We start from the raw sequence: 14453 nt of genomic DNA on the forward strand, positions 1-14453 counted from the left end.
CTAGGAGGGGGGCAATAATCACATAGGAATTGTGTGTGTGTGTGAATATCACAATGTTAAGAAAACAGGTGCAATCGAACCAGTACTATCAGGCTCCACAAACTAAAACAAGAAAGAGAATGTGTGATTCAAACTTTGTGCATAGTGGACGTTCTTCTGGACTAGGTCCTGTGGTTTTTTCTTTTTTACATTAAAGCTTTTCCAAGAAAAGCATGTCAAGGCTATCACAACAAACACCACTCGGGGGTCCGGAACAGAGTTCCATTCTATTAGTAGATGACATGTTAATTAACAACACTAGTAAATCCAAACATGCTAGAGAATAAGATGCATTGCATTAAAGGAATGATTGGTAAGTAAGATATTTAAATGTAAATATTATGAGAGATTTATTTTGATTAGGATTTTAAGATTATTATTTCTTGGATGATGTAATCCCTATAAATACCCTAGGGTTCATGTAATGATCAACCAAGAACTCTCAATAAAATCATTTCCTCTACAAAACCAACAACCTTATTGGAAAACAAGGACTAAAATTAAAGGTGAATGGGCTTAATTTCTCTTTTGAACAACAAAATCATCAAATCAGAGGGATTTAGATGCAAGATCTCAAGGAAGGTACCACATCAATTGGACAGTGTGGATCAACAAACAAAGAGGCGTATATTAGCCTATAGATACTGCATTTGGGTAAACTTGCGCACCCCCATGGCACATTATAAGTGATAACACCCCCAAAACAAAAACAAAAACAAAAAATAGATTCTTCTATAGATCATTGAAAAGGAGCATAACCCCCTACGGCGTACAATAGATGCTTTCAGTACAAATTTTTTATTAAAATGTGGGTTGGAGTATAAAATACCAGGAATGTAAGTGGTAGCAGAGGTTTCGAAGCCAGCTCGACAAGTGTCGCAGTAGACCTTGCCTTGAACTATGAAAGGGTTTTTAACGGGTCGTGTTGCGCTAACGAACGAGGGAGGACACAGAGAACAAACAGGATTACTAGCTTACCCATTGTTGTTACAGTACCAGAGAGAGAGAGAGGTGAGTGATGAGGATAAGAAGTAAGAGTAAAGCAAGTTGTTTGCAAGAGAAAAGAGAGAGAGAATATAAGGCAGGAATAGGATCACTCGACAGTGTCACATGCGAAAAAGGAATGCGGTAATGAGTAGTAGATCCGTATCAAAATTTTGATAAATATCTAAGCAACAAACAAATCACACACTTTTGTGGGCCATGAAACTTATAATTGTTTGGCCCGGCCCATCATCAATTAAAATATTTTACTTCTATAATAACCAAATTTGAGTGTTCGTTTTTTCTTTTCACCTTTCTTCTACAAGTAAAATATCTTCTACATTTTGTACTAAATTTTTTGTTTTTTCTCTCTCTAGTCTAGTTTTAAGTCCACTTTTGTGTTCTAAGGGATGTCGATTGTGCCCGTTGGCCTGCTAACCTGGCTTGGTCCACCCAAACGAAGAAGGGTTAGGACCGTAAACTTGCGCACACAAAAGTATGATTGGACTCATAAATTTTGAACACATTGATTCTGGGTTGGGCCCTTGTTAGCAATTTGTGAAAAAATCACGAATTTTTTTTATTTTCTCAATAAAAAATAGTTTTCTCCTAATTAATTATATGATTCAAAAAAATGACATTAACTTAAGTTATCAACGAAGTTCCAATCTCCCCCATCAATTGGACTTTTCAATCTTTGCGTTATCTCCACTCTCTAGCAACAAATTTAGCAGGTCTATCTCTCTCCCTCTCTCTCATTTGAAAATCGATTAAATGAAACTAAAAATATCATATTTGAAAGCAATGAAGGAGTTGATTTGAAATCAAATCAATCTCTGCAATTTCGTATAGAAGAATTGAAATCAAATCGATCTATACAACTTTTTAAATAATTTAATTGGTTCTCCTTTTTAAATTCTCTCTCTCTCTCTCTCTCTCTCACTCACACATTCATTCAAGCTCAATGGATGTTCATATATTTGTTAGATTTTTGTTAGTTTATTATGTTTTGAGAGGGTTGCTTGAGATCTAAGTTGTAATTTTTAAAAATTAAATGCAGATGTTTCTGATTGTTCAAATTTTTCAAAAGAATTTTATTATAATATTATAAATATTTTATTATATTTTTAATTTTATAATTAAATCATCGTAATTGTTTGCTCAATTGCCTAAGCGGATGAGGAATTAATTATTTTTTGGATTCTAAATTTTATTATATGTATGCCATGTATTCTAAATTTTAGAGTCGTAGCTCACATAATTCAAAACCATTGCATTATGAAAATTATGTTACTATTTAGGTTGACTCCCTTTCAAAAAATACCGAATTATTTATTTTCAAAATTTTGATGTGGGACATATAAAACATGTATAAAGCATATGCAGCATATTTCCCGTCTAGCGAATGTTTGACCAAAGTTTTTATTAGATTTTTATAACCCAAAGTAGAATAAAACTCAAACTTTTCATGTATCAAATTTTTGTCGTATTCTGAATTTGCTAACAAGGGGTTGGACTAGAGCTTAAGAATGTCCAACCCAATTCGGCTTAATATAATGTTTTGCATGAGTAGATGCATGATCAACTTAATAAAATGCAACCATAAGTCCCACCTTCTTAGTCTCAAGATTCATACCCTCATAAACAATGTATCTCGATGACATGTTTTACATACTTATCTTTTTGCTCCTTCCAAAGATATTACTAACTTTATTTTCTTTCTTCTTAAACCATTTTCCAATATTACGCCCCCAACTTTATTTTCTTTCATCTTCTCCTCCTTTCTTAAGAATGTCTCTCCAACTTTTTTATTTTTTCTCTTTTATAACATTATTCGAAAGACTTTATAATAATACACTTCCAAATGTATTATTTTTCTTCTTTAACCCTGTTAACCCCAAAGAGGATGCCCATATGTCATAGTCGTGTTTTTTCGAAACGAGGTCGTGCGACGCAAGGGGTGTCAATCCACTTGCAAGCCTGTAAAAATGATCGTACACCACAAATATAGTTAGCAAACAAGTAAACGAGACAAAGCCCGGAGGTAACTTTGTTGATATAATATTGATTGCACGGGGTAGCACGTTACAAAAGTAAATTGATGTGTTACTAGCAATAGATAATCCTATGACACGCGGGAGTTCCACACAGCTTGGCTCGAGAGTTTCAGTTAACGTGGGTGTAGGCTGGGGATAGAGAAGCACTAAACACCTTTCCTACAAGGATGTTAATATTCATTTTTTAGGTTTCTAGAAGGAAACATCAAAAGTGGAGGCTGATCATATTCCCTTTATTACAAAAATGTCATTAAGCTAATAAATATGCCCTGACACAGGGCTGACATATGCCTCTAAACTAACAAATATGCCTTGGCACGGGATTGACATGACTTCATATTGAGCCTTACATACTGTTACATGGTGTTCTCGGGTAGTTCCAAGACGAGCTTACACCTAACTCTAGGTAATAGAATTATGGCCGTGACACCATGGCATAGGCATAGGCATAGGCATAGGCAAATCTAGTTTGTCAACAATAGATTACTAAAATATATTATAATAATAAATTTATTTTCACTCAACCATTTTCAATTATTATGGATAATGCAATTCTAGCTTTGCAATGATTTAAAAAAAAATGCATAAATTCAATCTTTTATAGAACCCGAAAGTCAATCCAGCCCTAACCCAGATACAATAGTGATGGGCTCAAGTATAGCGAAATTAGGCCCAATAAGAGTATTGGGCTGGCTTAAAACATAGCCTACTTTTTAAATAGCAGACTAGGGCTAGGCTAGGCTAGGCTTGCAAGTTAGGGCTCAAGCAAGCCCGGCCCAAACCTGCCCATTGATGCCATTGTTCTTATTTTATTCTATTTTAGTTTTTATGGGCAAGCTGGAGTTGAACCCACACCTTCAAAGTTGTTTTCCAACATGTAAAATCAACTAAGATAAAGGTCCAAGCCCAATTTGATGAGCCAATTTGGATTATACAATAACCTTTTTAAATATTTTAACACATTTTGGACAACAATCAAATAGAGAGAATCCATTATTTTTAATAAATTGTAAATCAATAAATATATCTTTTATATCAAATTAAGTAGACAACACCATTCTTCTGGTTAGATAAGTTCCTGATTGGGTTATAGGAAATTTCAGAATAAATGGTATAATAAAGCCACACAGTTAAAAAAAATGTATAAAACCAAGTAAAAGGTAATTTTTTGAGAGAGCTCAATTTTAGGAGAGAAAATGCTAATGGCACTTCAATTTGGGGACTACCTATTATATTTAATTTTATTTGATATATGGGTAAGATCATTAATGGTGAAGTCGTTATTTAACCAAGAAGGTGGCATGTGCAAACACACGTGTACTAAAAGAGCTTATTTGTAATTCATAATATTAATTAAAGGGTTTTTGAAGATTACATTTTAAAAGGAGACATTTGTAATTTTGAAAATTAAGCATGATGAATAGTAGGTCTCTTGGGTTTTTTACCCAAATGACCTTGATTATATTTATTTTAAATATAAAAGTGGGGCCAGCTATGACCACTCAAATTTTTGTGTCGACCCACTTGTACTATGCCTTCTCTCATTAAAATAGTAAAGATGATTAAAGAAAACTTGGCTTTTGGGAGAAGATAATCAAGGGTTAATTTACCTGAGATGAAGATGAGGGCATTTAGGTTATTATATTAAAATCTTACAAGGAGACCAAGGTCAAAATGTATGCCAAATATTCATGGAGGGGCAAGTCCAAATAACACTAAAATATTTAGGCCCACTCTAACAGAGCCACAGATTAACTCATTCTAGTGTGACGGCTCAGGAAATAAAAACGGCCCACAACTTTTGATCCAAGTAGGGATCACACCCAATGCATGTCAGGGCCACAAGTAGATCACACATGTGAAAACTTTCTGACATTGGGTCATTATTGTTAGGTGGCCAAGCGCCCGGTACCAATCTAAGGATGGGGCTGCAACCGGGGTGAGATGGAGGGCAAACCCGGGCTCAACTCAATCAAACCATCAGGCTTAAGATCATTAATTGAGCTCAACCCAATGTTGAACTTCTAAAATTAGGTTGAGCTTGGGTTAGCCCAAATCAGGTAATTTCGTATGGGTTGGACCTCATTTAATATTGATCAAAAATAATATTTTATGTCTGAAAAAATATTAAACATAAAAAATAAAATGACAAGTAAATAAAATCCCATACAACCTCTAAATCTATCATTGAAATAATATTTAGACAAACCTTACTAAACCAAATCCCACATTAAATTGATTCAAATAGGAAAAAAAATCAATTTAAAAAAAAAATGTATTTCCTTAATTTTACAAATATATGGAGGAAGAGAAAACTAAAAAAATAATTTAAAACTAATTACATATTAATATATAGAACTTCGGGTTGAGTTGCGTTGCATATTCTTTTAAAAAGATTCTATTATCACATCAACTATTTGCTAATGCCACCCTATTTCATATGTAAATCATAAAAGAATTAACCACTTTTGCATTTACGCTAGCAAAAATTGGTGTAATAACAAAAGTTATCTTCGTTTATATATATATATATATATATATATATATATATATATATATATATATATATATATATATAGGGAAATGTTCAACACCCTAAGCTCTACCCTACACTTTAACAAACGTGTTTTGTCCTACATGGGTTAGAAGTTTTGGAATGGGCTGATTTTTTATGAGGATAATCTCTATGATTAGAAGATCATCCTCACCAAAAATCAGCCCATTCCGAAATTTTTAGCCTCATGTTTACAAGTTGAAAAATCATGGACCGTCCATTTTTTGTAAACCATTTTTGATGGGGTTAGAAGTTTTGGATTGAGCTGATTTTTTGTGAGGATGATCTTCTCACCATAGAGATCATCCTCACCAAAAATCAGCCCATTCCAAAACTTCTAACCCATGTAGGACAAAATATGTTTGTTAAATTGTAGGGTAAAGTTTAGGGTGGGGAACGGGACCCATATATATATAACTCACCAATCACTGTGATCGTTACGATTTCGGAGATTAGAAGAGAGAGAATCAACCTCTTTATAAGAATGGAGAGATTTCCACATTGGTCCAAAAGTGAATATCCATCATTACTTTTTTGATAATAAAAGATCAGTATTTAATGAAGTCAGACTATTACGTACAATGCTAATAACACTTAATAATTACCTATCCAACAACTCCACCATTAAAGGTTGTAAGATATTATCATGGGACAGATTGTACGATAGTGTCATTTCTTGGATTGCTTTGTCGAAGATTTCTTACAAGGGATGCAATTTCCTCTCTTGCTTTTCTCCTCCACTTTTTCCACTGCTTCTGCTTCTCCTAATCTTGACTTTGAGCTCCTACACAAAAATAAATACATTAGGCGGTGTGATCTAATGCAACTCAACGCATTAGGATCTCCATACACTTCGTACTGTAGTCAAAATATGATTTCTTGACGAGACAAGAAAATTGACCTCACATTTTGATAGGCCCCACAAAGAATTTGATGGTCTCAGATTTGATAAAAAAGATCAAAATATGATTTCTTCATAAGTTGATGGTCTCACATTTTGATAAGGGCAATGGAGATGTTGAATTCAAATCGCCACTTAGGAACCATCCGCAACGATATATAAACAAATTACTTGTTAAACAAAGGATTTGCACATGCCTCTAGGATTAGTCAAAGTGTTCTCAAGAGGATTGGATAACTTTCTTCTAATAAATAAATAAAAAGAGTTCAAATAACCAATTGAACTTCTATTGATAACCATTGATTTTTGGATCGATCAGAATTTATCATATAATTAGACTTGGGCAAGGGCGTCCTCTTCCGGGTCATGGGAGTTACAAGGAAAAAATATTATTAAAAAATTGAAATTAAGAAGATAAAAGATAACAATAATAAAATATATTAAATGAATAAAAGATGAAATATAGTAAGTTTTTAGAGAATTTAGGAGGATCTTCTTCAAGGATTTTATTTATAACTGTGATGGGATGCTTTGTATTTCTAGTGAATAACGTCTTTTTAGAAGGTCTTGCTAGGTTGGTCACCTTAACTGGCCTAATATTATTTTCTTTTCATATGAATATATTGTTACTTATAATATATAAAAAAAAAGTAATATTAGAATGGAGAAGAAAATAGACAATGTAGTGAGGATGCCAAAAAATTCTATCACCATGGGTGGGGTGTGGTTATTCTCTATAAAACTGTAATGAAGTGGTCCTACAACGTTTTATTTTATAAATTTTTTTTTAAAATCATTTAAAATATAATGAGGTAATTTATTAGGTGAATAAAGTTAATTCAGGATTGTGACTCATTAAATAGAACATTGCATGGAGTAAAACCAGGTGAAATGCCAGAGTCAACCCAATGAGTCGACCCAGTGAGCCTAATCCCGGATGGAATGAAGGATTGTTGGAGAAAGTACCTTTCTTCATTATAAGACGACGATTTCTTCAAAACCGGCTCAGTCGCAACTCGTTCTTCAGTCATTGACTCAATAATACTCCCACTAAAGTACTCCTTCTCTTCCGATTGAGGATTCCCAAACCTTGGATTCTCAGACATATAATTGATCTCTTCTTCAATCACCTTTGTTGCAGTCTTACAGAGAACCCCTTTATGAAGACTACTACTTTTCCTCACATTTGTACAAAAAACAGGAGCTTTTCTTCCTTTAATGGCAACCGAGCTACCACAAGCGATGAGTTGAAGCAAAACCGAGTTTCGACTCATCTTAGTTTCATGGGCTTTTTCGGAAATTGTGGAAGTAGTCGAAGGAGGAGAAGCGTCTTCAAGGGTAATTTCGGTATGATTGTTGTCAGTTTTTGGGTGGTGTTTGTGTTCGGAGAGTTCTTCTGTAGAAACACCTCTTGAGATGTTGATTCTTTTCTCTTCTTGGTCTTCGTCTTCGTCTTCGTCTACTTCTTCTTCATCTCTCATCATGTCTTCTACTTCCATTACTGGTTCTTTGTTTTGAGATCCAATCAGTTGTTTTCGTTTTGGTTGGAAATTGGGTTCTGGGTTTTCTTGATTGTTCCTCACTTGAAGCTGTTGAAATCTTTCTGAAACATTAAAGTTGTGAGAACGAAAAAAAATAAATGAATTAAGCCAAAATGCTAAAAGGTTGTTCTCCACTAGCGAATCAACCGAGTCGAGTCAACTCATAACTCTAGATTCAACTTAAATAGTCAATGTACATTTTTAAATATATAATAAGTAAAATTAGAGAAGCATCATCTATCGCCACACCAATTTTGTGCTAACAGCACCCCAATATGTGAGCTAATTTCTTCCATATCACACATCTTGGAGTGCTCAGAGAAAAAATTAGTGTTGCAATAGAATGCCTATAAAATCAATATGGATTGATAGAGTCATGGATAAATGGTTTTAAAACTCATATTACATTAAAATAATTATACTTATATTTATTATAACATAATTCCGATTAGAGTAAGCTTATTTACAAATAAATAAATACATGAAAATCATTTGATTTCGGAAAAATCTTTTAAAAAAAATATGAATAGATGACTAACGCGGAAGAATTTTGAGTCGACTCAGCGACTTTCAAAAGTATAGTTGAGGGATGAGAGTGAGACTAACCAGCACAGCCTTCAATCAACTCGGAACCTTTGAGGACATACTCAGCTCCTTCAGATGGGTAGATCACATCGTTTTCTGCTAAATCGTTCCACACAAACCCATTCTTGTAACTCCTAAACAAACAAACAGACCCAAAGACCCAAAATAATCATAGAGAGATGAAATTAAGACACATAGTTTATAGTTGAGAAATTAACTTGAAGCATAGAGAAACAATCATACCTTTTGCAAGACCAGGAGAAGAGAGAAGGCATGTTTCTGCCTCTAAGAATAGTGAGTCGATCAATTACATCTGAAATTTAAAAAATAAAATAAAATGGTTACTTAGAAATTGAAACAAAAAACAACAAAATGTTTTTGTTTTGGTGATTAAGTTTTTGAAAGTTACCTCTTAAGCGAAGTGGTTGGTTGGGTAAGTGAGAGACTTCCATGAAATGGGGATGTTCAAGTTGACCATTTCTGCTAAGATAATACAAGACTTGGACTTTTCTAAATGGTCGTGTCTTTGGGTGCACATATACTCTTGCTTTGTCTGGGCTTATTGCTTCTCTGCCTCTTCTTGCTCTTACATGATCCATCTCTCTCTCTCTCTCTCTCTCTACATACAAACCCTTTACTTGGTGACCCTTTTAATAGAAAGAGAGACAGAGAAACTGTGTGTGTGAGAGAGAGAGAGAAGGACCTCGAAAGTCGTACACTCTGAAGAACTTTTGCTTCTCGTGAAGATCTCTTGTTGTATGAGAGAGAGAGAGAGAGAGAGAACAAAGAGAATAAGAGAGAGAAGGATCACTGTTGGATTTCCCACATTAAAGTTTAAACATGGTTTCCTCTCTGGCTATAAATCCAGAATACAACAACAACAACTGAGGTATTAAAAATTTAAAAGGGTTAATATCAGTAGAAGATACCGCTACCAACCAACCCAAAACTACCTTTTTGCACCTCTAAATAGAAAAGGGTCAATCTCAAACAACGTTTGACAATATGCATCAAACAAACGGTTTCGATGAGAGGAAATTCCTAGAAAATCCACCGAACAGATCCCAAAAGAATTTATACTTATCTGTAGAAAAAAAGTACTGATCTCCTGAAATTTTTTCAGCGGCATGTTTGATAAAGAACATCACACCTCGTTTGGGTTTAGGAAAATCAATATATTACTAAAGGGCCCCTCGTACAAACGATCGCACTTTAACAATTTCTTTTAGGAAAAATTACATAATGCAACCTAATAGAGGGATTTCTTTCTAAATGACTCATTTTAAACTTTAATTGGTAAGGTGGACCATTTAAATTGCCTATATGCTAATTAACACCATTGAGATGATTATCGACTTTTTTACAATCATCAAGATCAATGATCGTAAATCGTCAATCTTGACATTTGTATATGAAACATTGAGATATTGATTCAAATTGTTGAGATCAACCATTTTGCTATTGACGACATTTAAAAGTTAATAGTCGAGAACAATCATTTGGATCTCATGAGTTGGCACATCAAGTACTAGGTAAGGAGGTGTGATAATAACCAGTTAGTATCCTATCGCAAAAGGTGCACAAATATTCATGATTTGCAACTAATTTGTCACATCTGATGATAATTCCATAAGTGGCTTCTTTTCTCTAGACCCCTCGTGTGTAATCTTCAAAATTTGAATGATTGTTTGACAATTTAAATCAACAACCTCAACTATTTGAAGTTTGAATTTACCATTTTAGGAAAGAGGGGGGATTAAGAAAGAAAGATTTTACTAACTAGGATGTTAAACTGCCACCCCAAAACTCAAGGTGAATTTAAAAAGACGTCCTCTCCTCATTGTCTATTAAGTAATTATCCCAAATATTTATAGTTATTAGATTGAGTTTTATTTATTACATTATTTGTATAAAAAAAATATTTTCCTATTAAATCTCGTGGTTTTGTTACGATGGTGAATGAGCCTTAGTAAGGCGTTTTTTTTTACCTTACTAAGTTAGTCAGGCTAAACCTACTCCTTTTTTTACTGGCAAGCGGGCAAATTAGTTGGTAAAGTAATTTTTGGGTGAAGACAGTTTTTGAACCCTATGTCAACCTCACCAACTTCATGTGATTACACATTTTAAAAAAAAAAGTTGATTTCTATTTTTGGTGAGTTTTGGGGGGTGGGAATGATAGTATGAGAATAATATTAGGATTCCACCCAGAATTGAAAAAAAGTTGGAAATCTTTTTTCCAAATGGGCTGTGTGAGGAATATATTCCACCCAGAATTGGAAATATGATTTTGTTTTTCCTCTGAACTATGGAATCATACATAGAATATATTCCACCAAGTATAAGATAAAATGACTTTACCTTTAAAATGTTAAATCATGTATATCCAAATCTTAATTTTTCTCAAAAAACATTTTCTTGCCAATTTTTACTTTGTAGAACAGTGTAGCTCCTGCCTGGGATAAAGAATTTGATTAACCAAATCATGACACTCGCGACATAGGTACAAAGAAATCCTGTGAATCGATAAAGCTATAAGATTCTTGAATAGTCAACCAATATGCAAGCACCACTAGCGGAGCACACGAAAGAAAGTACAATATTGAGAATGACTCAAAAAGCTAATAATTACTCTCACATCATCGATGAGTGAGAAATAACAGAAGGCAAAGGCATGTAATTTTATCGAATCCAATCCCATTTTTAATAGAAAATTAATCTAAATCATCACATATTGTGGTTTGTAGGCTCCCCAAGTTTCAAAATGACCTCGAATCACTTATCACATATCTTGAGGTGGTTCTTATCATGTATCATGTATGGCAGAGTTTAACAAAATAACTAATCAAATTGGTAATTTCTATCTGTTAATTAACTTGAGATTCATACAAGTACAGGGTTTACATATGAATAGGCCAACAGATGAATTTCAAGCACATAAAAAAGATGATAATTTTTAATGGCTATACATGTTGTGCTTGGAAAAAAATTAAGGATCGATTTCTTTTTTTTATAAAAGGTATACCTATTTTTAGGTGAGAAAATCAAAAGAGGAGGCACTACCTTTAGTTGCATCCAAAAACATGACTGAATGCCATAGGGATGTAGGGCAAAAAAGTTTAAGAACTTCCACTCAAGAAAAGAAAAAAAAAATTTAAAGAAAGTTAATTTTTACTGTTGAACTTTAATTTTTAATTTTTAAATCGTTCTAGGCTACGACATGTAGAGATTTGTGGTGTTTTGCAAGCCAAGTGGACCAAACTACCCTTAATTAGGATTGAAATCTTACCAAGTTAGTCAGGCTAGCCTATCTTGAATAGAAATGTCTTTTGACTCCAAACATTTATTTTTTGTATGGTCACCAATCAGGTGAGCATATACCCGCAACCCACCAAAGCATTTAGCCCGGACAAAACATGGGATGGGTCCATGATGTTGAGTTCACAAAGGAGAGCCGGAGTGCCAGACTAGTAATTCTCAAGCCCATAAAATGTATAGGTCATATTTGGGCTTAGACCTGCAGGCTGGCCCAACCCAGTATATATCATATACTATCTCATTATTTCTCCTTATATGTTTTTTTTCTTTGACGGCCATACATACCTTCCCACCGGCATGTATACAATAGATGAATAGTCATCTTTTGGTGGATGGGCATATAAAAATTTAAAGACATATTCTAGAAAGCAAATCCATTCAGTCTTGCCATCTCAATTAACGTCCGGTGGATTCTTTCTCTTTATATGTATTTATACTTGAATGGGTCATATAAATATAATGTTAGATGTTCTAATTGTGAAATGAATTACCCAGAGTTGGGTGATCTTAGTAAAAGTTACTATTGCAATAGAAGCACTCAAAATAATAATAATAATGAGAGGGACAAATCTAGCAAGTCAAAGGCATCCCAAGTTGACAGATGAACTGCTTCAAGTCTGTGATTTTCTGCATTTTGTAAGAAGGTAAAATAGGAATTCTCTTCTTCCAATACATCTCTTTCGATGTCTTTTCAAGCACGTCCTTCACTTGGTTTGCATATTAAAGAATGGCAGAGAATTGAACCTCGATTCTCCAACTTCTTTTCATTGGCCTCCCTTCTTTACACACCCTTTTGTTTTCTCTATGGCTTGTAGAGAGATTCTCCGTGCAAGTCAACTGTTGCATTTTTATTAAAATAAAAAAAAATCCCCATTGAAGTTCGAACAACTCTAAGGGAAACTTATTTTATGAAATTTATTACCTATCAAAAGAACTTCAGGGAAAACTTATTTTGTGAAGTTTGTTATCTATCAAACCTCACTTTATTAAGTTCGTTATTAAATCAAACCCTAGAGTGGAGATCCTATGGTTAAGTTCAAATTTATGTTATTAATTTTTTGCTTAACATATCTTGAAGTTGATTCGAATCGCATTAATTTGTAACATCCAAAATCTTTATCTAATGACACAGGGTTATAATTAAAGGACAATAGTATAAAAATTTTGAAAAGAAAATTATTTTTTTTTATAAAAAAAAAATTCTTCATTGAATTTTAACTTTAAATTTGAGATTTTAATAATCATCTATTTTTAACATCAACAATCAAATTTCAAATGTGTTTTTTTTTTTTTTTAATTTAAATTTTTCCATGAAATCGAAAATTTGTATTGTTAGATTATTAATTTGATCATCCATATGGGCTCAAAAGACCTTTAAGAGGATTTGAAATCTTATAAAATTAGTTATGACAAGATGATTCATAAAATAAGATTTGTTCTCGCATTCAACATAATAAAGTAAAGGAGTTTTTTAAATAAAATTTTAACATAAAAGTGTACCAGGTATATCTACCTAAAAAGTCACCTCTATTAAATACTTAACAGGTTACACCATTTTAAACTTAAGTTCGACTGGCCTTACTTAGAAAGGATTCCACCGTTAGTGAGGGTGTAGGGCTGGAAGGTGGTGGATGACAAAATTCTATTAACTTTCATAAATAAAATTTAAAAAATTACTATTTACAGTTGAGTTTTATTTAAAGAAAAAGAGGATTTGAGGCCTGCTTCCTTTCCCATAAGGGTATTACCCTGTCTCGTCGACAAGATTGAATGAGACTTGTCCCATGCACATGCTGCATGGTTAATAATGTGATGAGGGAGGGACCGGGGACGATAGATATAGTATAGGTGTAGTTAGCGAGAAACTGAGCTACAAAGTAGTGTCTTTTTAATGGATTCTGAGTTGCTGTGGCAGTTTTGTTTGCAGATAATCGTCCTGATGTGACTTAAGATGTTCTTCTCCCTCTCTCTCTCTCTCTCTCTCTCTCTCTCTCTCTCAAGAGAGAAAGAGATGAAAACGACGTCAAATCAAACAAAGCTACAATGTGGAGGGGTCGCCAGGAAATAATATCGTCATAATTATCTGTACCAAACTTTTTTACTTTCTTCCACTTTTTAAGCTAAATCTCAGCCGTAGCCGTAGGAAAATGTAACTAAAAGTCAACTACGAACGCTGCTTCCAACTCTAATGAACCCTGTTGGGTTAACGTACGGTGGCCCCTAACGGCAAACCCAGATCTGTTTGAAATATATATATATATATATGGGAAATGTTCAGCAACAAACATTTTGACAAACATTTTGGCAAAACATTTTTCAAAACATGGGTTAGAGGTTTTGGAATGGGCTGATTTTTGGTGAGGATGATCTCTACGGTGAGGAGATCATCATCACCAAAAATCAGCCCATTCCAAAACTTCTAACCCCATCAAAAATGGTTTACAAAAAATGGACGGTCCACGAGTTTTCAACTTGTA

The 14453-nt window shown here is 33.7% G+C and overlaps 1 protein-coding gene across 1 annotated transcript; it reads right to left on the minus strand.

The window, feature by feature from the left end:
• Positions 1-6111: 6111 nt before the first annotated feature.
• Positions 6112-9496, minus strand: LOC147380952 (protein SOSEKI 2-like). The gene is made up of 5 exons (XM_086431018.1): positions 9071-9496; positions 8905-8974; positions 8683-8795; positions 7502-8138; positions 6112-6418 (listed from the first exon to the last, which is right to left on the minus strand). The coding sequence occupies exons 1-5, from the start codon at positions 9258-9260 to the stop codon at positions 6304-6306; spliced, it is 1125 nt and encodes a 374-aa protein (XP_086287144.1). The 5' UTR covers positions 9261-9496; the 3' UTR covers positions 6112-6303.
• Between the last annotated feature and the right edge of the window lie 4957 nt (positions 9497-14453).

Source organism: Akebia trifoliata, unplaced genomic scaffold (assembly GCF_017979445.1).
Source record: "Akebia trifoliata isolate Shusen 1 unplaced genomic scaffold, ASM1797944v1 Contig00859, whole genome shotgun sequence".
Taxonomy (NCBI): domain Eukaryota; kingdom Viridiplantae; phylum Streptophyta; class Magnoliopsida; order Ranunculales; family Lardizabalaceae; genus Akebia; species Akebia trifoliata.

Bases quoted from the DNA above. Each gene is read 5' to 3' on its own strand.
- LOC147380952 (XM_086431018.1), bottom strand. From the start codon at position 9,260: ATGGATCATGTAAGAGCAAGAAGAGGCAGAGAAGCAATAAGCCCAGAC. The intron at 8,796-8,904 runs GTATGATTGTTT...TTGTTTGTTTAG, and splicing joins TTCTCCTGGTCTTGCAAAAG to GAGTTACAAGAATGGGTTTG. The intron at 8,139-8,682 runs GTTAGTCTCACT...TTAATGTTTCAG, and splicing joins GTTGATTGAAGGCTGTGCTG to AAAGATTTCAACAGCTTCAA.